The sequence below is a fragment of the Diospyros lotus genome, chromosome 5 (assembly GCF_014633365.1).
Source record: "Diospyros lotus cultivar Yz01 chromosome 5, ASM1463336v1, whole genome shotgun sequence".
NCBI classification, from domain to species: Eukaryota; Viridiplantae; Streptophyta; class Magnoliopsida; order Ericales; family Ebenaceae; genus Diospyros; species Diospyros lotus.
Window position 1 is genome coordinate 38,032,142 of NC_068342.1, and position 24,171 is coordinate 38,056,312.

Genomic DNA, 24,171 nt, shown 5'->3' on the forward strand with positions numbered 1-24,171 from the left:
CCCGCCCGCCCGACGTCGATGTGCGCCTTCAACTTCAAGTGGGACTTCTTCCTTCCTCGTGAATGATAAGGGCCTCAATGACTGGTTGTGGTTGATTTACGCGCGCTTGCTTGCTTGCTTGTGCTTGTGTGTAAAATAAGGATAAAGTTTGTATTGTATTGAATATTATGACCATTGCCAAATGCCAACTCTTATCGAACAGATGTTTCTATTTCGTATATTACATGTAGATAAAAATTTAGAGGATAGTCAGAAGCTTATTATATTTGACTGTTTCCAAACCTAATTTTGCTACTAGTGTTTTGTCTAGGTACATGCAATTGCAAGATAAAATCCTTAGTGGCAGCTAAAAGGGTATTAAGATATATTAAAGGCATAGTAGATTTTGACATCTGGTATAAACCTGTTTAAAATGGGAAGTTGATAGGTTTTTCTGCCAGTGATTAGGCTGGATGTCCTGATCACATGAAAAGCACTACAGGTTATATATTTTCTATTAGCTCATGTATTTTTTCATGGGTTTCAAGAAAGCAATATGTATTAGCTTAATTCAGTACATAAGCAGAGTATATAACTACTGCTGCTATTATAAATCAAGTTAGATGGTCAAGGAAGGTGTTAGCAGACTTGCTCTTGATTCAGTATGAAGCTACTATCATCATGGTGGATAATCAATTTGCTATTGCTATGGCCAAAAATCCTGTGTATCATGGACAAACAAAGCACATAAGTATCAAATTTCATGCTGTAAGGCAAGCTGGAAAAGAAGGGGAAGTGGAACTGGTGCGTCACATGAGTAGTTGGTTGGCATAATGACAAAGGCTTTGGGGAAAGGTGGATTTGACTTTCTAAGGCAGAAATTGGGAGTCTAGAAGAAAAATCATGAGTGTTGATATTTTAAGATTTTTCTAAATACTCTTCTGTTTTTAAGTTTTTTTTTTTTTTTTTGATCAAAGTTATAAAAGTTAGTTTGAAAAAGGAATGATCATCCTCACTTCAAGTCAAGACTTACCTTTTTAAAAGTTATAAAAGTTAGTTTGAAAAAGGAATGATCATCCTCACTTCAAGTCAAGGCTTACCTTTTTAAAAAGATGATTGTAGTAAGTATGACTTTCCTAAAATTATGTAATTATTTTTCTTACTTTTTATATATGTATAGAACAAGAAATATCGATGAAATTGATAACAAAAGTTATATTATATCTTTTCTCTATCTATTTTCTATTTCAGCAAACCTATTAGCTTTATTATTTTTATATTATATGAAAATTTTAATTAAGATATTAAATATAAAAAATAAGAGAAAGAAGAAGGAAAAGATGAGAAAATTAAAATTCTCATAATATAAATAGAGTAGTGAAGAATATTTACGAAAATAAATAAATAAGTGGGTTATAAGCTTCAAAATTTAAAATTTATTTTTAATGAATCTTTATGCTTGGAATGACATGGCTTAAAATATGAAATCCAATTCAATTTCATGAGTTTATATTTAGAATGAATTGAAGCTTCTTTTGCTCTTATTTCTTAAAATACCATTGATATAATAACTTTGTTAAAATAAAAATAAAAACAATTGTTATTAAAATTTAACTAAATATATTATATTAAATTTTAAAATTAATTCATGGCATTTTTTGGCTGCCAGGCCTCGACTCAATTGTGCATTGCGCATCTTGAATTTTACGTAATTGTATATATTGTAATTGAGTAAACCTCACGGTGGTTTACTTTACTCTTAAGCTTTCTAAAGTTGATTTGATGAAGTGCAACTTCTACTTGCTGTGGCCACTGGCATTTACAGTAGTTTTCTACACAAAGTTAACAGGAAGTGCACTGAAACAGACTTCTTGGAGTGTTACTGAAAGGAGGTGGATATTGGCTGAATGAAACAATCTCTATGGTGTGAAGTTCAAAGTCCCTTTGGCCTTTGCATTATTAATCTTCATTTATTCATCCATAGCCTTGCAATTCTAATCCCTTTGCTTTGCGATCTTCACTGTCTTCTTCTTCTCACTAAGGGTGGAAGCTTCCCTTCCAAGAAGGATGAGAAGGCGGCCAGTGCTCTTGTGCTGGTTGATAACTCGGAAAAAAATGTCCGGCCCCCCCTCGCCGTCACGAACACCAGATTATCGTACCCAATAGCGTACCCACCAACCTTAAAACAACGCATCAAACCTTAATCCCACCATGTGCAATAAAAAGAACATGCATAATCGATGAGTTCTGACAGATATTAGTAAAAGTGTTAACCGGATTTCAAATACCTGTAAATCCAAGCACTAATTCCACTGTTCATGAGCTTCTGGATGGGGGGCAGCACTGTCAATGGCATGTCATTCCAGTGGGAAATGATATAGGAGCTGCAAAGAGAAAAAGTTGAAGATCATGGGCTAACTATAACAAGTAGTTAAGGAAAATGTCTGGAGGGTAGATTTAGAACTATAATTACCTGCAGCTATCCCAGGGTCCTGGAAGACCAGTTACATTTGCATGAAGATATTTTTGCACCTCAGGAATGTTCAAGTACAAGATGATATAGTAACCCGAGCATGGATGGAATGATGATAGCTGTGCAAAACAAGCTATTGGAAACTGAAAAAATTCTTAAATAGAAAATAAAGTGGTTAGAGAAGATGATAAGTAGAAGTATACTAGGGGAGAGTTTGAAGCCAATGGTGAGCACAAAGGAATATAGATGTCAAAGAAGAAAACGTTGGCCTTAGCCTCAAATGCTTCAGAGACATAGTCATTGCATGTATCGGACACAGATCCTTGGGAAGAGAAATTGCTATTTGAAACAATTCTCTCATGAATTTCATCGGATATGAGAGCATGTGACCAGAAGAAGTCGAATATCCCGGTGTATGTTGTTTCGAAATCTATGTTTGGATTTCCCATCTGAACATCACAGAAACACAGTGTCAGTTGATTCAGCTCTCTATATATTGAGTTTTGTCTTTTTAGGAAGAAAATTTGGCAGGTTGATGAATATATGAAGCTTACAGCTATTCCTCTTAGGTTGACGACAGCGGTCGACACGGCCCAAGGAGAGATTGCATGCATATAGGGCACGATGGTGTTCCCATGCCACCCTGGCCACCCCCTCTGAATCCCCCTAGCTGCCCATCACCTCTGTCATGGAGTGGTTGCTGCCCCTGCCCGCTAGGCGCTCCACATCTCTGTTGCTGCTGGGGTACTCTCCTCCTTAGTGACTGCTGATTGCCACCTCCATGACCCATGGCATCGCTCCTTGCCTTCTTGCGCTGTTCTCTTTGGGCTCGCTTTTCCATAGCCCTCTTCTCTATCATCATGGCCCCGCTGACTGCGCTGGCATATGTGGGGAGGTGAGAAAGAACCACCACCTTATAAAGGGGCTCCACCAACCCATTCACAAAACGCTCCACCCTATCTTGCTCGGTGGCCACCAACCTAGGAGCAAACTCTGCTAGGTAAGTGAACCTGTGACTGTACTGCTCCACTGTCATGTCAGCTGTTTGTTTCAACTCTTCAAACTCTTGAGCCTTGGCCCTCCTCACAACCTCAGGGATGAACCGCTCCCTGAACTTGCAGCTAAACTCCTCCCACCTTAGTGGTGGTGCACCTGGTGGTCTAGTTGCCTTCACATGCGTATACCATGAATACGCTGGGCCTTCCAATCGAAAGGCGGCACACTCTACCATCCTCTGTCGGCTACAACCTAGAGCCTCGCCAATCTTCTCACACCTACTTAGGAACTGTTCCGGCTCTACATTGCTACTAATCTGCCAGGGCATGTCGAATCGCATGAACTCTGACAAAGGGACATCCACACCCTGATCTCGCTCGTCTGGTATGGCCTGACCTCCGCCCTGCAATCCTGATCTATCCCTAGGCCTTTCCCAATTCCTTAATATTTCGCTTAACGCTGCGTGAACTCCCAACTGAATTCTATCCTCTATGGATTGTAGCAAGCTAGAGGATCCACCTGCTGCTCCTATGTCTTCATGGACAACTGAATTCCCATCCTCTTGGTGTAGTTCGTCACCATCCCTGCGTGGTCGCTTGCCATGGGCACCCCAAGTAAGTACAAGCAAGGCAGAAGTAGCCTCTCCTCTCCCACGGCCACGGCCACGACCACAGCCACCCCCACCATGCGTCTCGCTAGCACCACCTCGAGTCTTAGGAGGCATGATTTTCCTGTATACAACATTTAGACCATCTTATCATACGGAACAAAATAATATGCCAAATAACATATACACAATCATGATATGCATAAGGGACCTAGAGTCCTTGACAGGGCAAGGTCGTGAATATGTTGCGGCTCATACTCATACTCATACCTATCCTACCAAAAACTTGCTCCGAGAGTACAGTGTATGCAATATAATAGATGTGGAAGTGTTTAACCCCTTATTCATGCACCTACGTGCCATATCATATTCACTTTTATGTCCCAAAGTTCTAAAGCCTAAGCTCTGATACCTACTTTGTCATGCCCCAAAATCCGAGGGCCGTGACCCCCCCCCCTAAGAAGCCGAAGACTCCAAGAAAGGATAGCAAGCCTGCAATGAACATATATTCCTCTGACATGCTAACAATTCAAATAAATTACAACAATATTGCCATCATCTTTATACTAAAATTAAAGTGTTCTCTGGGCCAAAATCCGTCATATACTCACAATATTCAAATTTACTGATTCATATAAGAAAGTAACTCAAACTTCCCCATGCCCAAAACCCATAAGGTGTGGTGTACATGCTATAATCAAAGCATGACTAGAGTGTATGAAGTAGAATTGCTTACCACGATCCTTACCATCAAAATTGATGCTAACATACAAAATCTGAAATATTAAAGGGTAAGCCTACTACTAGCTTAGTGAGGGGTAAAGAGCATTATAATGGAGAAAATATAGAATCAATGCACCAAAAATAAATCATCATGCCTTGATATGCCCAATAGCAATTATAACATAATAGGAGATGACGAATAAACATGCACATTTAGGATAAACAAGTTAGAACCATAGTTCACATATTCATAACAACGGAACCTCTCACACCTAAACTGAACATGGATGGCGAAACCTCTCACACCAACAAGGGTGGACCCTCTCACACCCTACTATATATATGTGGTGCACCAACAACTAACTTTTACTATAATTAGTAATACAGGATTCTAACTAGTTACTCCATTTAAAACACATTACATGATATCATTTAGCATTGACAAGTGCCACATGCAATTTATCACATATAAATATCAAAATTCACAATCCACAATAACATGGATCATATTCTTCCCAAATGCAAATTAAAGGAAATGCAATCAACCATAAGTGTCAATATGCACAGATCAGACAAGATGGATTCTACTTTTCCAATTGCAAATAATAATGAAATTGTGAATAGTATATATAGAATACCAAGATGATTGGAGATATGAATGCAACAATTACCACCATAATACAATTTACCCACTCACAGTGTTATGCAGATTTGGGATTCCCTCGAAGGCCTCTTGGCTGGGGTGCATCAATGTCACCTATCAAAATTATCAATTTACATGAGAATTGAATAAATGCAAGATCACAAATGTCATATTCAACTGACTAACAAAAAGGTAAACTGATTGGGTTTTGAACCAACCCAAAGGCTGCCACAACTGGACCAGCCCCAATCCCAAACACATTGGACTGCCCCCATGAACCAGCTAGGCCCTACCAACTTGGCCAAACCCAAAAACAGCCTAAACCAGCCACAACCACGCCACCAGTGCCCGCCAGCGACCACAGCCAACCAGAGATTCCAACCATCAAAGCCTACCATTAGAAACGACAGGCCAAGGGGGTAAATACACAAAAACTGGGACAGATTTTAACGGCTGGATTTTCATAGATCTAATTTTTAATTTTTGGCCAGAATTGGAAAACACACTGGCAACCGCCACCGGCCACCGTGACCGGTGGTTTCCGGCGATCAAAGGTAACCACCCAACACCCTTATCCCTATCGACCAACATATCCAAAAACCAACAAGATCCAATGGCCGAATCTCCATAGATCTAAGCTTAAACTTTCGGCCAAACTCAACCGCGCGTATATACATATACAAGATATATATATACTAGGAATAACCCGTGCCTAAAGGCACAGTGGAACTAAAAAAATTCGAACATTAAATTTAAACGCGAAATAATCAAACACTGAACTCGGATACGTACTAAACTGAAAGTCTAAACTCGCCATATATCACGTGTCTGAAGACAATGCATATAGTTCTTAAACACGAAATAATCAAACAATGAATATAAACATGCATTAAGCTGAAAATCGTTTGATCATTTTTAATGTCATGACTTTAGTGAAATAAAAAGGATCAAAATATAGATATTTTGTCAAAAATTTGACTGTGTATCCTTTGAAAATATGATGCAACAAATGTATCAACCTGTCTGCAAAATTTATATATTTCATAATTATAATCAAATCATGTCATATGCACATTGAAATCCAACTATATACTAATTACCACAACACCATTCTTCCTATACAAACAACTATATCAATACTTGATTATCTATATTAGGTTTTACAAAACTCAAATAATAAATAAACATATAAGATTTATAATGTTCACCAATATTACAAATCAAAATATAAGAGTAAATAAAAAAAAAATTGTAAACACTGAACAAAAAATAAAAATAAAAATTATTGTATATTTGTTAACATTTTATAATAAAAAGAAAAAAAATACCAGTCTGTATTATAATAAAATAACCTATATTCTGCATATATGTCTGTATTCTATAATTCCAGCTTGTATTCTACTATTAAGTACCAGTCTATATTATACAATTTCAAACAAATCAAATATAAAAAAAAATAAATCTATTAAATACCAGTCTGTATTGTACAATAGCCAGTACTCTGCAATATAAAAGAAATTAAAATTAAAATACACATCAATTAGTGCTACTGACATCAAATTATAATTGTATAAGAAAAACAAATATTATATTATCATACACAAAAAGAGTGGATTAAAAGAGAGATACTTAAATTTATATGAAGGAGAAAAAAAATTATTTGACCAAAAATAGTAATATTGTCCATAACTATTGTACTTCAACCTAAAATTGTTTAGTTATATAATTTTACACACCAAGAAACAAAAAATTAGCAATACTAAAAGTTAACATGGATTTCATTAGCAATAAAATATTATTTTCAAATCAATTACTATCAAATCGGATAATAAAATTTAAATATTTATTTAAATAAATAACTATCATAGATAGAAAATACTTAACATATTACAATCAAGAGAAGAAGAAATAAAAACATAAACATTTAAGAGAAAGAAAAAGACCAACCCAATGTTTAGAATAGATGTATTTTAACAATCACAACAATTGTCCAAATTTAAACTCTTATATTTTCTAACTATCTTCAATTTTATAGAAATTAAATTAAAATCAAAACCTGTTATAATCATAAATATTCTGAAGTTCACAATTTATCACTTGGAAAGTCTAAATATAAATTTATGTTAAAAAAAATTCAACAGATAACAAAGTCATTTTATAAGCAATAATTATACTCTCTTAAAAAAGTAGAAAAAAAAAAGTCACTTTCTTTTTAGAATAATACAACAAATATATTACATTTGAATGCTATAATTTTTTTTATAATAGAATGTTAAATACATTTTTTTTTTTGTAGGAAGATCAACTAAACAAATCACCCTCACTTTCTTTTTAAATAGCTCCAAATAAATACTTTCAATGTATTTAAACTTTTATTTTCTTTTTAAATAGCTTTGTAAACAAATCAACTACCAAAAAAAAGCATTGAAAAAAAAACATAATAATCTGTAAAGAGACATAGAGAAAAAATATTAATCAATAGGATAAATTAACCAATTTTACATTTCTTTAAGTATTAAAGATAAAAATATTAAATTTTGAATTAAACTTCTTACTTTGATATCATTATTTAAATAAAGATTTAAAAAAGAGGTTTTTTTTTTCTTTTAAAATTGAATCATTCATGATTTAAAAAAAATTCTAAATTATTTAAAAAAAATTACACTGTTGGTGTTAAATTCTGAAGTGGTTTTTTTTTTAATACGCTAGTGTTTAAAAAAATTGCACTGTTAGTGTTTAAAAATTAACAATTATAAATTATAAATATTTAAAAAAATTAAAACTTACAGGTTTTTTTATTTAAAAAATTTCGAACATTGTACTGATATTTAGAATATTTAAAAATTAAGTACTGATTTTTAAAAAAATAAGTATTGATATTTAACAATTAAGTTTTAAAAAATTAAAACTTTAAAAAAAATTTGGAGAGGCCCCGACAGCGACGGATCGTTGGCCCTTGAAGCCTCCGACCGTCGCTGGTTGGGGGCCCTCGAACCCCCCATCACCGCCGATCGGGGGCGATGGGTCGGGCGATCAATGGTGAGTGCATGTATATGTGCGTATGAGTGTATATATATAATATGTGCGCATGTGTGTCTGAGAGTGTATATTGCCTGTGTATATATATATATGTGCCCAAATATATATATGTGCCTGTGTATATATAGAAACAAAAACAAAGAGAAATGGTAGACAGCTTGTGCGGCTATGTGCAGATATATATATATATGTGTGTGGCAAAAACAGAGAGAAATGGTAGACAACGTATATGTGCAGATGTATATATGTGTCTGTGTATATATAAAAGCAAAAACAGAGAGAAAGACAGCTTGTGCGTATATATGCAGACATATATATGTGCCTGTGTATATATAGAAGCAAAAACAGAGAGAGGGTAGACAGCTTGGGCATACCCAAACACAACCCTCTTGCGCGGTGACGTCGTGGCCGAAGTAAGCTCTAAAGCTCTGATGAAGATAAAAGCTGAGAGGAAACAAAAGAGAAAGGATTGCTGGGCGAGAAGAATAACAAGAGGAAGAGAGAGATAGAAAGGGTGGGTCACGGGTAGGCGTGTTTGGGTATGTGGGCGGGAAAACTTTTAATCACAGCCTTCAAATCTATCAGAAATGATCCCAACCATTAAAATGTCTCTCTTTTGAGACATTTTCAAAAATCATGTTATTTTATTATATAGATATATCATGGATCTATGCTGAAAAGAATGCTAATGAAACTAAAAGACTTACCTTCTTGAAGATTCGAGCTGTTTTCACGGTGAAAATTCGGTCGGATTCAAAATCGAACGGTTGGATTTTACAAAATCAGCGATTTACAAAAGTGCTCTTGAAGAGAATGAAAAACAGAGATTGTAACGGGAAAGAACAAGATGGGAAGGAATGGAGCTGAGAGCCCTAGTGGCTTTCTAGTGGCGCATGGGCTTGGCTCCATTGGGCCTTACTAAAAATAAGGCCCAGCCCAAAAGTCGGGCCTTACAAGAAAGGTATATGAATCTGCTGCAGTTACTCTTCTTGCAATCTGATGTTGTGTTCGAGTAAGAAAATCCAACACCAGCAGGAGACTCGAGAAACAGGATGTTTGTAGCTGCAATAATATTGCCAGAAATTCATAGTTCCAAGCGCTGTTTACTTTCAAGAATGTGATGAACAATTTGCACATAAGAATGAGCACTCACCATTGTTCCAAGCATATTTGTTTTCTGATAAGAGTTTTGCCATCACTGTTGACTCGAATGGCCTGGGTTCCATCACTTCTCCATTAAAGGACAGAGAAACTGAAAACCATGACAATGAAAACGACACGTGCTGATGTGTTCTAGAGATTCTAGTAATTCAGACTACACAAAAAGAAAATGTGAAATCACCTCCATTTTATCCACAGCATAAGAGTCTTGCTAGAAGAATTCTGAGCCTCAGCAAGGTAGTAGAAGAGCGCCCTTGTCCTCTCTTGTCTGTGCCAAAGAGAGGACAAGGAGATGAGAGATGAAGGTTGGGAAGTTGGAAACTACTCAACTGGCCATTTGGGCACCCCCCTGCCTAGTGCTATTATTTCTGGGTAATGAATAGATGGAAGTTGAATAAGTTAGGATTAAAGTCCTAATTTTAAATAGCAGAAAAAAGAAAAATAATCAAAATAAGTACAAAAAAAAATACAAGATTTATAGTGGTTCATTTTCAATATAAGAGTTATGTTCACTTTACTACTGTTGCAAGTTTTTTCACTATATCTCAAGTAACTATTACAAGAGAATACACCCTTATATAAGAAAAAATTACGATAATGAAAAATATGTGTGAAAATCCAAAACTACCCTTATTGTAAAATTACATATAAAATTTTGTCCTTAAAATCGATCCGGGTACGGACTTTGCGTAGGGGCAGTATGTGCCAAGGTGATAATTAGCTCCACACACACCAACAACAGAATGGCCAAGTATACAAGAAAATAAATCAGGCATAGATAGAATCATCAATCCCTCAATCCCCAATCTCTCATTCAATCCTTCTTAAAAGTAATTGTGCTTTGACATCAAACAAGCTATTTGCCTATATTTTTTCAGTTCATTGAATGGAAAATGAACCTACTCGAGTTACCCTGAATCTAGAATCTGTCCCCTAATCCTACCAGCTAAGAGTTTGAAATCTTTTTGAGAATAACCTTTTTGTGAAAATTTCACTGCCAAAGCTCAAACTCTGCAATCACAAGACGCAGAACTTGACCAGCAGCTCTGTCCAATGATTCAACAGCAATTCAAAATTGCAAGACTTTCTGGATATCTGTTATATGCTTGCATTTGGAAAGTTCTTTCAAGTTAAGGGACCCCTAGGACAATTCAGAAAGTAATCACTAGACAATTTTTTTTCCCTTTTTTATTCGAGTCCAGAATAGGTGGATCCCATTTTGGCGTCTTCGTTCTTTTCAAAATCTTTAGAAACCAAGATGATTGATCAAATGCTATTTTTATTTTTGTCTCTAAAATTTTGAGAACAAAATCTAAGCCTTCATATAAAGGAAGAAAATGGCTCCAAAGCTGCTCTGTTCTTTGAACAGTTGCAGACAATACAACAACTTTGATATCTAAACAGACTTCTTTGAGTTCCTGAAACCAAATGGATTGGCTCAAAACAATCTCTTTGCAATCTTCATTTATTCAACAATATTGCAACTCTAATCCCTTTGCAATCTTCATTTATTCAACAATATTGCAACTCTAATCCCTTTGCAATCTTCGTTGTCTTCTGTTTCTTAATTTGAGCGTGGAAGCTTTCCTTCCAAGAAGGATGAGAAGAAGGCCAATGCTCTTGCTGGTTGATAACTTGGAACAAAATGTCCAGCTCCCCTCACTGTCACAAAAGTCAGATTCTTGTACCCGACAACGTACCCTCCAACCTTAAAACAGCAACATATCAAGCCTCAATACCATGGGTACATAATGTGCGAGTTTGATAGATATTTGTGTTAAGTGTTAAGGGATTATGTAACTCACAGATGGAGTTTAGGAGAGGAAATAGGATGAAATTACTTAATTACCTCTCCATTTAGGTACCATGGGTACCATGCAGTGTCGACTGAAGTTTGAAGCTTGTCAATGGCAAATCTAGTTGAAGTCACTGGCACTCTACCATCAGTGTCTCCACTGCAACGACACAAAACTAACATGTTTACATCTGATAATATCATATTAAAAGCAGTCAGCAACAACAGGATTTCTGGTTTCATATGAGTTAGAGAGGCCTTAAATAAAGTAAGGCCATAGATAGAAATGGCGGGTGAGCTACAACTTATGTAACCGACACTACAAAGTGGGATAAAGGCTCAACATATTGTTGAGTGTATACCTGTAAATCCAAACACTAATGCCGCTGTCCATCAGCTTCTGGATGGTGGGCAGGACTGTCAATGGCATGTCATTCCAGTGAGAATTGATGTAGAAGCTGCAAAGAGAAGCAGTTGAAGATCATGAGCTAATTAGCCATAACCAATTAAAGAAATTACTTGGAGGAGGGGAATTTAGTCATTTAGATTACTTGCAGCTATCCCAGGGTCCTGGAAGACCAGTTACATTTGCATGAAGAGAGTTTTGCACCTCAGGAATGTTCAAGTAGGAGAAAATGTAGTCATCTGAGCATGGATCGAATGACGATAACTGTGGCAAACGAGGAAACGAAACTGAGGAATTGTGAAAGACCAATCACAGAAAAGAAAGTAGAGAGAAGACGATCGGTAGAAGCATACGGAGGGAGAGTTTGAAGGGGTTGATGAACACAAAGGAGCATAGATGTCGTAGAAGAAAACGTTGCCCTTAGCCTCAAATGCTTCAGAGATATAGTCCTCGCATGTATCGGAGACAGATCCTTCCGAAGAGAAATTGCAATTTAAAACAATCCCTTCATGAATTTCATCAGATATGAGAGCATGCGACCAGAAAAACTCAAATATCCCGGTGTATGCTGTTTCAAAATCTACGTATGCATTTCCCATCTGAACATTACAAAATCACAAGTGTCAGTTTTCAATATATTTGAGCAGATTTTTTTTTTTTTTTGGGGGGGGGGGGGGGGGGGGGGGGGGTGTTGAAGAAAATTTGGCAGGTTGAAGAATGATGCCTACAGCTATTCCCCTTAAGTTGATGACAGTTTGATTAGTGATCTTGTTGTTGTGAAGGATTAGTTCAGCAAGTTGAGGGATATAATGTCCTGCATAACTCTCTCCGGTTATGAAGAAGTCCCTGGTTTTGTATTCAGGAAACCTTTCCAGCCAGTTGACTAGAAAGGTGTATGAATCTGCTGCAGTTGCTGCATCCCCGCTTTTGTCGTAATCTGATGTTGTATTTGAGTAAGAAAATCCAACACCGGCTGGAGATTCCAGGAAAAGGATGTTTGCAGCTGCAACATTGCCAGAAAGCCATAATTGTAAATTTGCAATTGCTGTTTACTTTCAAGAATGTGATGAACAATTTGCACAGAAGAATGAACACTCACCATTGTTCCAAGCATATTTGTTTTCTGATAGAGTTTTACCATCACTGTTGACTCGGAATGGCCCGAGTTCCATCATTGCTCCATTTCCAAACGACGAGCAGCCAGGTCCTGGAGAGCAAAACGACAGAGAATTCATAAGGATGACAATGAAAATAGCATATTCAGATGTTCCAAATACATATGGCAAGTGAGACCAAAAAAAAAAGAAAAGGTAAATCACCTCCATTTAGCCACAGCACAAGAGGCTTGCTAGAAGAGTTCTGAGACTTGGCAAGGTAGTAGAACAGCGCCCTGCCAGCCTTCGGATCAACAGTGACATAGCCCGAGTACTGATCAAAGTTCATTCCATTAGGCTGCCCTGGCAAACTTTCAATCTTGTCGGCAGCTTTCAGCCCATCTTGAGGGCCTACATACACGGGTAAATACTCTGTGGCAATCAATTCGGGAGTAGAATGACTAGTAGACTGTGCCTTCTTCGACAACTGAGCATCCAAAACTCTCCCAAGTGGATCAAATCGGATTCCTCCATAGCAATGTACAGCTGCAGCATGGCATGAAAGGAAAACCAATGCTAGGAATGCACCTTTCATCTTGGCTGGAAAACAGAACACTGGTGTTTGATCAATCAAATTATCCCTTCTTTTATATGCTTCCAATGGCAAGCATTGGTAGTGTCACTTTTATTGTTTATTGTTGGAATTGTCACCCAAATGACATTTTCTATTTTCTTGGAGCTCCTCAACATTGGTATTGTAAAACATGAAAGACGAAAGAAACATCTCTAATATGTGCCAAATAGAGGACAAGGAGACGAGGGATAAAAGTTGGGAAGCTGGAGAGCTTAAACTATTCAGCTGGCCATTTGGGTACCAGCTAGTGCAACAAAGTTCTTTCTGGGTAAATACTGTTTTACACCAGAAAATAAATAAGAGGAATAGAATGATCAATCCCTTAAACCCAAATTCAATCCTTCTTAAAACTACTTGTGCTTTGGCATCAAGCACACTAGTTGACCATATTTTTTCAGATCACGTAGCAAATGGAAAAACAACCTAACCAAGATACCCCGAATTTAGAAGCTCTGGGAGTGAGGGCTTGAACCCTTCTCAGAATAATTTCCTGTTTAAACCGAGTCTGTGCATTCAGAATTCTTTCAATTAATTCAACAGAAAGAATTTTTTGTTCGGACTAATGCCACATTAACTTTTGGCTTGGAATTGAGTTGAACCTTGACTGCTTAGTAAATAGTAGTGTTGGGTTTGTGTTTTCTAATAAAACCCAAGGCAGTAACAATTGTATCAGGTGGGTCTAAACTTCATAGACTTCGGCCCGTGATTGAAGTAACAATCAAGTCCAACATCACTTATTGGCCGTCCAAAATAGAAGCCAGGCCATAAGCCCATAAGCCCATTAACCTTTACTTTGGAGCAAAAATAAGCCTAAACTCATTTGCTCAAGTAAGGGGAGTCCACTGCCTCTCTTGCCCTAACTTTATCATATGTAAGTGTTTTGTCTTCTCTCTCCCTCTCAAGTGTGACGGCCAAATCCTCTCCCCCATCCTTGTTGTCGGCAGCACCATGCGCATCGCCTCATTTCTGTTGTGTGTGTTGTCTCTTTGTTGTCTTGAGTCGCACCTCTTGGATCTCCTTTTGACATTATGGGCGATTTGATGAAACCTTTTGTGTTGCCTATTTAACCGCTTCAATGGCTCTCTCTTTAAAAAGTTCTTGGCTTGTATTCTTCAACCTAATATCTTTGTGACTCTTGCTCTTTTGTGGACTCTACTTTGTGTAGAGTATTCGGCTTATTCTGAGGGGTCGGTTTTGGAAAAAGGGTCGATTTGGTCGAGAGAGGGGCAATTTGGGGTTGGGCTTGTTGGTAGCTTGGTGGTCCTATTCTTGTTATCTAAGTGGTGTTGAATCCATATCTAAATCTTGATCTATAGTCTTCGTGACTGTCATTCGTTGGCTGAAGGAAGTTCTTTGATTATTTGTATATTTTTGGTATTCTGATTAAGATTTAATCCTTGCACCAATCCTTGGTTTTGTAGGCATTTCCGCTCACAAGTAGCAACATGGTCAATGACTCAATGGCCGTTCAAGCGAACAAGGGACATAGACAAGCTTGTTGACATAGCGAAATCCTTCTAATAACCCATTAATTCACTCACGAGTATCGGATTATAAGACTCAATCAATGATTCATTTATTTTAAAGAATACTGAAAAATTGAAAAGAATTATGGAAAAAATTTCAACATAAATTTTATTGGAATTCTGAAATCAATTGCCAAAAATATCCTATAAACATAATATTTATAGGCTACAACAATTAGCAAATTGTAAAACACCTCAGAACTCAAATCACTACAAGAATAAGGGGTATTACCGGCGAACTTTTCCCAGCGGTTTGTATAACCGTCGGGAAAACACCACAATCCCTGGCGGTTATATGAACCGTCGGGGATTTAACACAATCCCAGACAGTTTTCAAAACCGTCGGTGATGTTAACCCATCCCCGGTGATTTATTAAAACTGCCGGTAATATTGATCCATTACCTATGATTTTATAAACCGCCGATAATGTTTGTCCATTCCCGACGATTTTAAAAGCTGCCAGGGATATGATTTATATACCCTCGGCCGCGCGCCCCCGCCCCCGCCCAAATTAATCTTCCCCTCATCCTTTTCTCTTCCAAAATCCCACCCTGCAAACCCTAACCTTCTCTCGCTCGCTCTCGCCGCTGAGTCGCTACCTCCCTCACCATCGCTCACCCTCGTTCGCTTGCCTCGCCCTCACTCGCTCACTCTCAATCGCTCTCGCCCTCGCTAGTACTTGAAGGAGAACGGCTCATTAGGCGATCTCAGTTTAGGTACGCAGATGCTCCTTTTCATTTGTTCGGTTATCTCATTTTTTCGAGAAATCGCGTTATGTTTTCGGTTGAGATCCACAATTCTGAGTTCGTTTTAAATCTTTGGATATCTTAATTCCGGATTTGTTGTTCAATTTTGGTCCGCATAATGTCTCCCAAACAGGCTCTTAGTTCAATTTTACCTTTGAAACTGATCCGTAATGTACCCTTTTTTGGCTTAATCTTCGAGTTCCTCCGGAATCTTTGGATACTTTCTTCCGGATTTGTTCAATTTTTGTTCTGCCTGTTCTCCTCCAAACAGGCTCATAGTTGAATTTTTCTGTTGTAACTAATCCCAAATGTCTCGTCCCTTGCCTAATCTCCTGATTTTGTTATGGAATCGGTTTTACATATTCAAACTTCTACTTGTTATATATGCTCTCTTTTAGTTTTAGACATTAATTTGTTACTACGTGTCAATTAAGTTTGTTAGCAAAGTTATGGTGAAAGCAATGGATATGTGCATATCCAATTTAAATATATAGGGAATTTAAATGATGGATGGTATATGATCAGGGTCTTGCTAAGCTAAAATTTGATTAAAAGTTGGGGCAGCCTTACATCCCATTTACCTCCAATTCCATGTTGTAGTAACTCTTATTCTTTTGATTCACTATGAAACCTTTGAAAATTTGATAGGTCAAAACTATTAGTCTAAACTGCATCATGCATACACAATTATCATTACTAGCTGCCAGAATGTAGGTTGGTCACTAATTTGATTGTTACAAAACTTTGATTCTCTGTTCTCATTCCCCTTCATCACCACCCAGTGGGTGCTCGGAGATCAACTAAAGTACAAAAGAAGAAAATTATATATTGTGTAATATTTGCAGTTGTTCCTATACCATGTAATATTGGCATTGGAAACTTGTGTGTGTTGATAGTCCGTTCAACATTATACTTGCATACATTTAACCATTTCTATATTTATTGTTCTTAGAAACTTAATAGGATGACTTAGCTAATTAGAGAACATGCTATTTGACTGCTTGAAATGATTTCACTATTCTCTGAATTTTTACAAATTTGATGTCTGATGCACTCACGTAAATGTGAGTAAAGTTTCTAGATATCTAGACATGTAAGTAAACTTCCTATATATGATGATCTGGTGGATGCTAGCCTTCAAGTTAGAATCCAATGGTGCTTTTAGGTAATGCTGCCTTTAGTTGTTGCCTGTTTCAGCTTGGATGCCACTTACCGTTGGTTATTTTGTCTTTGCCATGCAACAAAGAGCTGATCAGACCTGAATCTTATATATTCTCGAGTTTTAATTGTTGCAACTTATGATTTTTATGCAGATTATCAAGTTTCATTGCTTTGTGTTTGTTTCATATCTATTGCAACAGCATTATTGTTTGTGTGGTTGTGAACTAAATTCTTTTATTGCTTGCATTGAAGACTTTATGCACAATACTAACCTTCTAGCTGTACAGGACTGTTGTCTCTTTCATTTTACTTAATATCCTGATTTCATCTTGGATTCAGTTTGCCAACATGTTGTTTTAAGTGGCTCAACACTTTATTACATGAATGTGGCTACTTTTAATTTGATAGGTGTGCTGGTGAGACTGGATGCCAAAGCCTTCCTCCATATTTATGTTTTCTTTCTTTATTTTGATAGATCACAACAACGTTCATATGATAGAACATAGGTATTGAATTGGTTTACTCTTAGGTACTCATTGGACTTCAAATTTAACTATCCTTTCATTCCTTTTCTGACTTTCACTAAAGTTATACTCGCGGGTGCGTGCACATATTTTAACTTTAATTCTACTTAAACCTCTTGAGTCTAAAACTGCTCTTTGATGGTCTAATTTAGCATTTATCCCTTATTTTATTTTGCCTAAAAAAATAATATTATCAATAATAACGTGCTCTATGGTAGTGGATTTATATCTAATTTGTTAGTTCAGCAATAGTTATTTCAGAAAGTTAATGATTCAAAAAAGATTCTTCAAAGGTCACACCAAGAAAAAAAAATGATTCTTCACATAAACATACAGTAGTAGGAATATGTCTAGTCCCCATTTGGTGTTTCCTGTAGGTCATGGCTCTATCATCTATGCATTACTTTAATAGGTCTTTATGTGATGTACTTTGTTCCAAAATCCCACAATAGCTGATCTCTAGGTTTCCTGTTATACAATTTCCTAGTCTACATAAATTATATGCTTTCCACAAGTATGCAAAAAACAATCCAAAACTATTTGTTCTTTTTTGTAACTCTCTCAAACGAGAAATGTTAGAAAGCCCGACGGCCTTATCAACGGGCTTACCGAAAGAAGGTAAAAAGTCGATTTTGCCCCCACGCCTGCTTTCTTCCTCCCCCCTCCCATGGATCCCCCCCTACTCTGTGCGTCTCCGCCGCCGTCGCCTTGCCTTGCCTCGGTCGCCTCTTAGCCATGGCCGCCTCGCTTAGCCTCACCCTCGCCGACAGTCGCTGCATCGATTGTCGGCGAGGCGACGGTCATGAGGCGTGGCGGCGAGGCGACAGCCGTGAGGTGTGACGGCGAGGCGCGGCGACCATGGCAGGCGGACGCACAGAGAGAGGGGGTGCAGTGGCCCGCTTTGCAAATTTGCAAAGCGGGCGGGGGCAAAATCATTTTTTTTGCCCCTTCTGTGAGCCGCTCTGTAGGCCCGTCGGGCCCTGTAGAGCGACTCCTCTCAAACTAGTCTCCTAAATAAATAGTTTGAGACTTTATTTAAAACCATATAAAGGCTTCAGAAAGTGCTGAAGCCTTTATATCTATTGCCTTTACAATTTTTTGGGATGCGTGTCTTGAGGGATGCTAATAACAATAAAACTACGATACCGTGGTGGGTCTCTGATATAAGTGTTTTTGTATACAGTTGTTATGTAATTTTGGACATGTTTTATGCAATTTCATAGTTAATGTGCATACTTAAATAGATCTATTGTTTTTCAATGCAGATCGAAAAACTATGATATGCAATTTTGGTTGGAGAATGGCATGGTGGTGTAATTAAGGATTGTTTGACATTACTTGGACATGTTTTAGTTTAGGGTTGATTTGTATGTGCTTTTGAATGGTATTGTGTAATGAGACGAGACAAGATCGATCTTTTTAAATGATCAAATGTATTGTACTTAAATAGATTTATTATATATAGTTGTTATACTTATTGTGTGTAGCAGGTGAATCTTTTAAAATTGTTGATGATTTTTTGTTATACAGGTTATTATTGATTGTTATGCAGGTTATTATTAGTTGTTATATAGTTTTGAAAAATCTTATTTTTTCAAATTGTCGGCGGTTTTTTTGTTTTTTGCCGACAGTTATGAAATCTGTGGGCAAATTTATTACTTTGCCGGCGGTTTCCTCAACCGCTGGCAATTATTTTACTTTGCCGGCGATTTTTTAAAATTGTCGGTAATTTTTTTTTTATCGGCGATTTTTATAAATCGTCGGTAAAACTTTTACCGGCGATTTTTTTACTTTTCCCAGCAATTTTCTCACCACCGGAAAAAATCAAAACTCTTGTAGTGATAATCTTATCAAAAAATGTAAGATTGAGTTTTCATTACATGATCAAAATTAGATGGAAATAAATAAAATCCCTCAAAATAGCATATTGAAATTCACTCCTTAATGGAAGTTATTCTCAAATCAATTATTTTTTAAAATAACAAAAATACTAATTTCGATATCTAAACAAAGGAATTTGCCCGAAAAAGTACAGATGTCACTAGTGAGACTAGTGACTTTGAATCCTCAACCCTGATTCCCTTGAAATTAATCTTAAAAATCACCCAAATTATGCTAAAGCAATCTCATCCGGATGCTCTTAGACTATGGCTAGAGAGTACATACCTGTCATCATCATCCTCTACAGGACTTAGTTGCCCGTCTTTTGAAAACGGAGCAATGATGGAACTCAGAGCATCTTGAGTCAATAGCAATGGTAAAAGGAGATAATAGACGGGCAACTAAGATACAATTAGTCCTTGACTCCCTAGTCAAAGCTATATTTTCTTACTGCTGCAGATCCCTAATTCTTTCCAGTCTACAGGTTGGAAAGGTTTACAGGGTGCAAAACCAGAGACTTTATTCATCACCGAAGAGGATTACAGAGTGCAATGATGTAAAAAGATCTGGCATAGAGGGCTAAGTACGTGAAAAAGATGCTTTGATTCCGTTCATTTGTAAGCTTGGTTCTGGCTACATTAGGTCAGCATGCAACTATTCAAGAAACAGATTTGCTGCAGCAAATGGAAACATAAAATTACTTCAAATTGAGCATTTCCATTGAAAGCTTCAACCATCGTAGCAGAAAATTTACAAACAACAAAAATTGAAGCACTTATTTAAACTGATTGCCCAATTTATCTAATCCTTTCAGCATAACAGTAGTAGTAAGTGAGCTATCATGGAGGCTTGAATGCACTAATGTGCTGCCAAAAACATCTTAAATAGGGTCAAAGCTCTGAGCGGCTGATACATTGGAACTTCATGGCCAGCACCTCGAACTGTTGCAAATTCCAATCCATTGTAAGCCACTGCATATCCACCCACCTACAAAACCGACCGAAAGCAGGAAGTAACGAGATTATGATCAAGACCTGATCTCTGAATCTAAGCAAGAAATCTTCTTGTGCACTGCACAAATTGCACATAAGAGGATTAAATGCCTGAAACATACTTCTCCGCCAGCATCTGTCCAAGGAGACCAAGGCTTAACCACTGTAAGATTTAAGGCGTCGATGGAGTATCGAGTGCTAGACACTGGAACGACTGAATCGACGTCGCCACTGTCCATAATATGTACACATTTCAGAGAGTTGGTGATCAAAAAACAAAAACATCAAAAACTATTTCACCACATCTATAATTTTGCTTTATTGCTTGGATTGACAATAGTTTTTAACTAGAGTTCATGTAGCCAGCCGACCCTGTCTACGGGGATTACCTGTAAAGAAGTATTCGAAGACCAGAAGCGATCAGCCTTCTGTATATGGGGAACATAGTTGACGGTCTATCGTTCCAAACTATGATGGCACTGAGAGAGGTAGAAAGATAGAGTGAGCATTAATGTCTGAAAAGGTCAAAAAGCGGAGAGAGTACATTTTAAAGATGACAATTTAACATGCCATAAAGGCAACTCTACATATCCTTGTTTGAATGCAATCTTTAAGAAGAAGAAGATAGCTATAGCAAAAATTGTAAACCTGCAAAGCTGCCATGGATAGGGCAGATTGGTTCTGTTGGCATGCAAAGCTTTCTGAACTTGAGGAAGATTGAGATAACTGTGAACATAATCGCCTTCACATGGATCATAAACTCCACAGCGTCTCGGGTTTCTCGAAGATAGTGATGCATTCAAACACACTGGGGCATAGATATTGTATCCATCAATATCTCCAACCTCTTTGTCAGCCCTTTCCACAACATCAACGCATTTTTTGCTTTGGGAATTCATGCAGTATTCCAGAAGTCCTCGATGAGTCTCATCCGAAATCAATGCGTGGGTCCAAAGGTAATCAAAAGATCCTCTGTCGTCCGTTTCCCTGTTCATTATCCCATTTCCTATCTGCATTATCCAACATGAGAAATTGCTCATTGTCAGGAAGGAAATTGAGTTTATGGTGTAAGCTTGAGACAAATTTGCCATCCCTGCTGGCTGTTAAGTTACCATTATTCCTTCGAGCTTGATCACCAAGGAGGGGTCTGCCTCTTTGTTTCTCTTGACAATGGTGTCTGCAAGCTCTGGAATGTAATATCCTGCAAACAATGTCAACAATCAAACAGTTAGAGAGGGCGTCCTGAGTACACAAGGCTTCCATGCATTGCAAGAGACGGGGAGGGTTGTATTTTTACGCAGTCTCCCCCTTTCACTCGAACGTGTGATCTTTCAGTCATATTTTTGTATGTTTCTTGTAACTCTGGGGGAGTTGTCAATTACGGTACCTGCATAGCTTTCTCCTGTTATGTAGAAGTCTCGAGACTTGTATTCTGGGTATCTTTCGAACCAATTGATCAGGAAAGTGTATGCATCTTCCGCTGAAATAGCAGAGCACAACATCTAGTAACTTAAAGACCAGTCCCAAGATGACATTTATATCACAATAACATTACAGGGGTTTCAGGTTCAGGTTTCGGGTCTGGGGTTTAGTTACCTGTTCTTTTATCTCCAGAGTTCAGGTAATCAGAGGTAGTGTTGGAGTAGGAGAATCCGACCCCAGCTGGAGACTCCAGAAACAACATATTTGCAACTGCATCATCAAGTAAGATCGTAGGAATTCAGCTTAAGGAAACGAGAAAGTAAGCAGAGCATGTACACACTAACCTTGGTTCCAAGCATGGCGCCTTGGATAAAGTGTTTTACCATCTGAATTTACACGAAAAGGTCCCAGCTCTTGCATGGCTCCCATTAGTGATGAACAGCCAGGCCCTGCTAACATCAAATGTATATGTATAAAAAAAAAAAACGCGACGCCTCACTTTGTAAGGGTCCCGAGAATTATATCTATACGCAAACTCCCCCTTGTTTTTATTTTCTTTGCAAAAAAATAAAATATTTATATATATACATATATATATATATTTCACAACTTGAATCCATAACCAGCAATGCTTGCCTCCATTTAGCCAGAGAACAAGAGGCTTAGAAGAAGGAAATTGAACAGCCTCAGCAAAATAGTAGAAGAGGCTTCTGCCATTGGCTTCATCCACAGTCACGTAGCCTGCATATTGCTTGAACATGTTGGAGCCTGCAAATGGTGGCTGGCCAGGCAGCCCACCTCTGATGAGATCATCCTCCTCCTTTCCACAGCTGGAAGACGGCCGGTGATGGTCGGCGCTCAAACTTGGCACCACCCACTCATCCTCAACAGCAGCATTTCCTCTTCTTTTAGCTCTCCATAAGGCCTTCAGAGCTCCAGCTTGGCCAAGTGGGTAGCAATGGCTAATGTCATGGAAGCTCACCACCACCACTGTGAAGAAGACGAGCTTGAAGAGCTTTGCACAGAAGAGATGAGACTTCTTCTCCATTGGTGTTCTGAATCATAGGAGTGGGACTTATGGTCACATATGCTTGGTATTTATAGGGCTGTTCGGGTCTCTTCAGCTCCATCACCTAATGTAGTCAATGTCTAATATGGGTCGGAAAATCATATCCTTTACCAATTTCTTGATAGAAAATATGGTGAAAATAATTTACGTAACAGTAATACGTAGTCAATGGCTAATTATAGAAAAAAACTATTCTAGCCTCTCGTCACCATCTCATCTCTTAAAGATGGAAATTTGTATATTTCTAAGTATTGCTTTAGAAATTGTATAATTCCCTTTATGAAAAGTAGATATAGAGGGCATGATGCTTCCCCACGTGGGACTCTTCAAACTAACCAACTGTTGGACGAGAAAAAATTGTGATTGCAATATGCATAGAGATAGATTCAAAGTTCCAGGTCTTTGTGTTCACATACTAATCGTGTGTGTGTTTCACAATTTATTCAACCATGTTTTAATTAGTGTCGGATAAATTTATTAGATTTGAGTTACATGAATTCTTTATTTTTTAGATAATTTACCGTCATATAATTTATAAATTTAAACGAGAAAAAACTAACGATATTATCAAAATGTCTCGAAAAGAATATTAAAAGATGATCAAAGTAGATTAAAGAATAGAAATTCAACAAGATATAACTTTTTACCAAATATCCATTATTTATTTTATTTGGGTTATTCCAAGAACTGTACTGGAAGAAATTTAGTGCATAACTGTCACCATTGTATGGAATATCTTCTCAAAGTTTAACAGGTATATTTATTATCTCAAATTAGTAAAATAGCTTCCAAATAAGTAAACTCCAGCTGTCTTTTCCATTTATAGGATGGTGTTGATAACTTTGCATCAAATTTTAATTATCTAAAATACGAAATAACTTAAAAATGATGGAAATACCTATAACCAAAACAATGTTACTAACTTAGTAGGGTTTGTTTGGCATTTCAAAAAATAAAAATAAGGTTTCCTTTTTTGGTATTGGTATAACCAAGAAGGTTCCTCGATGTGAAATGGATGAATGATTTATTTATATTTCAGCAAACAGCACTTTTTGGGTTTTCTTGCCCTTTTCCATTTCTTCTCACTGCCCTTTTCCTTTTCACTCTCTCATCATCCAAACACTTTTCTCTTATCCGCAATGTGATCAGAGGAGAATTATGTACAAAAACGATTTATTTGTTTATATAATATTAAATAAGTATTTGCCCGTAACATATGTACAAAAATTAGACTTTCATCATAGAACTTTACTTTCTTGCTAAAGAAAAAATAGAAGGTAAATAAAGATTGAACAAATA

The 24,171-nt window shown here is 37.3% G+C and overlaps 2 protein-coding genes across 2 annotated transcripts; both read right to left on the bottom strand.

Annotated features, from left to right (window-relative positions):
• Window positions 1-1,676: 1,676 nt before the first annotated feature.
• On the bottom strand, window positions 1,677-8,969 carry LOC127802522 (serine carboxypeptidase II-3-like). The gene is made up of 7 exons (XM_052338363.1): window positions 8,835-8,969; window positions 5,476-5,535; window positions 3,007-4,179; window positions 2,656-2,901; window positions 2,453-2,571; window positions 2,268-2,363; window positions 1,677-2,158 (listed from the first exon to the last, which is right to left on the bottom strand). The coding sequence occupies exons 3-7, from the start codon at window positions 3,064-3,066 to the stop codon at window positions 2,116-2,118; spliced, it is 564 nt and encodes a 187-aa protein (XP_052194323.1). The 5' UTR covers window positions 3,067-4,179; window positions 5,476-5,535; window positions 8,835-8,969; the 3' UTR covers window positions 1,677-2,115.
• Window positions 8,970-11,185: 2,216 nt separating this feature from the next.
• LOC127802243 (serine carboxypeptidase-like 36) lies at window positions 11,186-22,832 on the bottom strand. Its single transcript, XM_052337955.1, has 18 exons — window positions 22,440-22,832; window positions 22,148-22,252; window positions 21,978-22,073; window positions 21,769-21,861; window positions 21,494-21,582; window positions 21,030-21,391; window positions 20,771-20,860; window positions 20,504-20,612; window positions 20,260-20,376; window positions 13,792-13,825; window positions 13,142-13,516; window positions 12,922-13,029; window positions 12,551-12,825; window positions 12,204-12,421; window positions 11,968-12,126; window positions 11,779-11,874; window positions 11,471-11,576; window positions 11,186-11,329 (listed from the first exon to the last, which is right to left on the bottom strand). The coding sequence occupies exons 1-18, from the start codon at window positions 22,561-22,563 to the stop codon at window positions 11,186-11,188; spliced, it is 2,700 nt and encodes an 899-aa protein (XP_052193915.1). The 5' UTR covers window positions 22,564-22,832.
• Window positions 22,833-24,171: the final 1,339 nt, after the last annotated feature.

Coding starts and splice junctions, on each gene's coding strand:
- LOC127802522 (XM_052338363.1), bottom strand. CDS start 3,066: ATGCATGCAATCTCTCCTTGGGCCGTGTCGACCGCTGTCGTCAACCTA. Junction 2,572..2,655: donor TGGCTTCAAACTCTCCCCTA/GTATACTTCTAC, acceptor TGTTTTGCACAG/CTATCATCATTCCATCCATG. Junction 2,159..2,267: donor ATTAGTGCTTGGATTTACAG/GTATTTGAAATC, acceptor CGTTGTTTTAAG/GTTGGTGGGTACGCTATTGG.
- LOC127802243 (XM_052337955.1), bottom strand. CDS start 22,563: ATGTTCAAGCAATATGCAGGCTACGTGACTGTGGATGAAGCCAATGGC. Junction 20,377..20,503: donor GGACAGATGCTGGCGGAGAA/GTATGTTTCAGG, acceptor TCGGTTTTGTAG/GTGGGTGGATATGCAGTGGC. Junction 11,330..11,470: donor CATGGTACCTAAATGGAGAG/GTAATTAAGTAA, acceptor TGCTGTTTTAAG/GTTGGAGGGTACGTTGTCGG.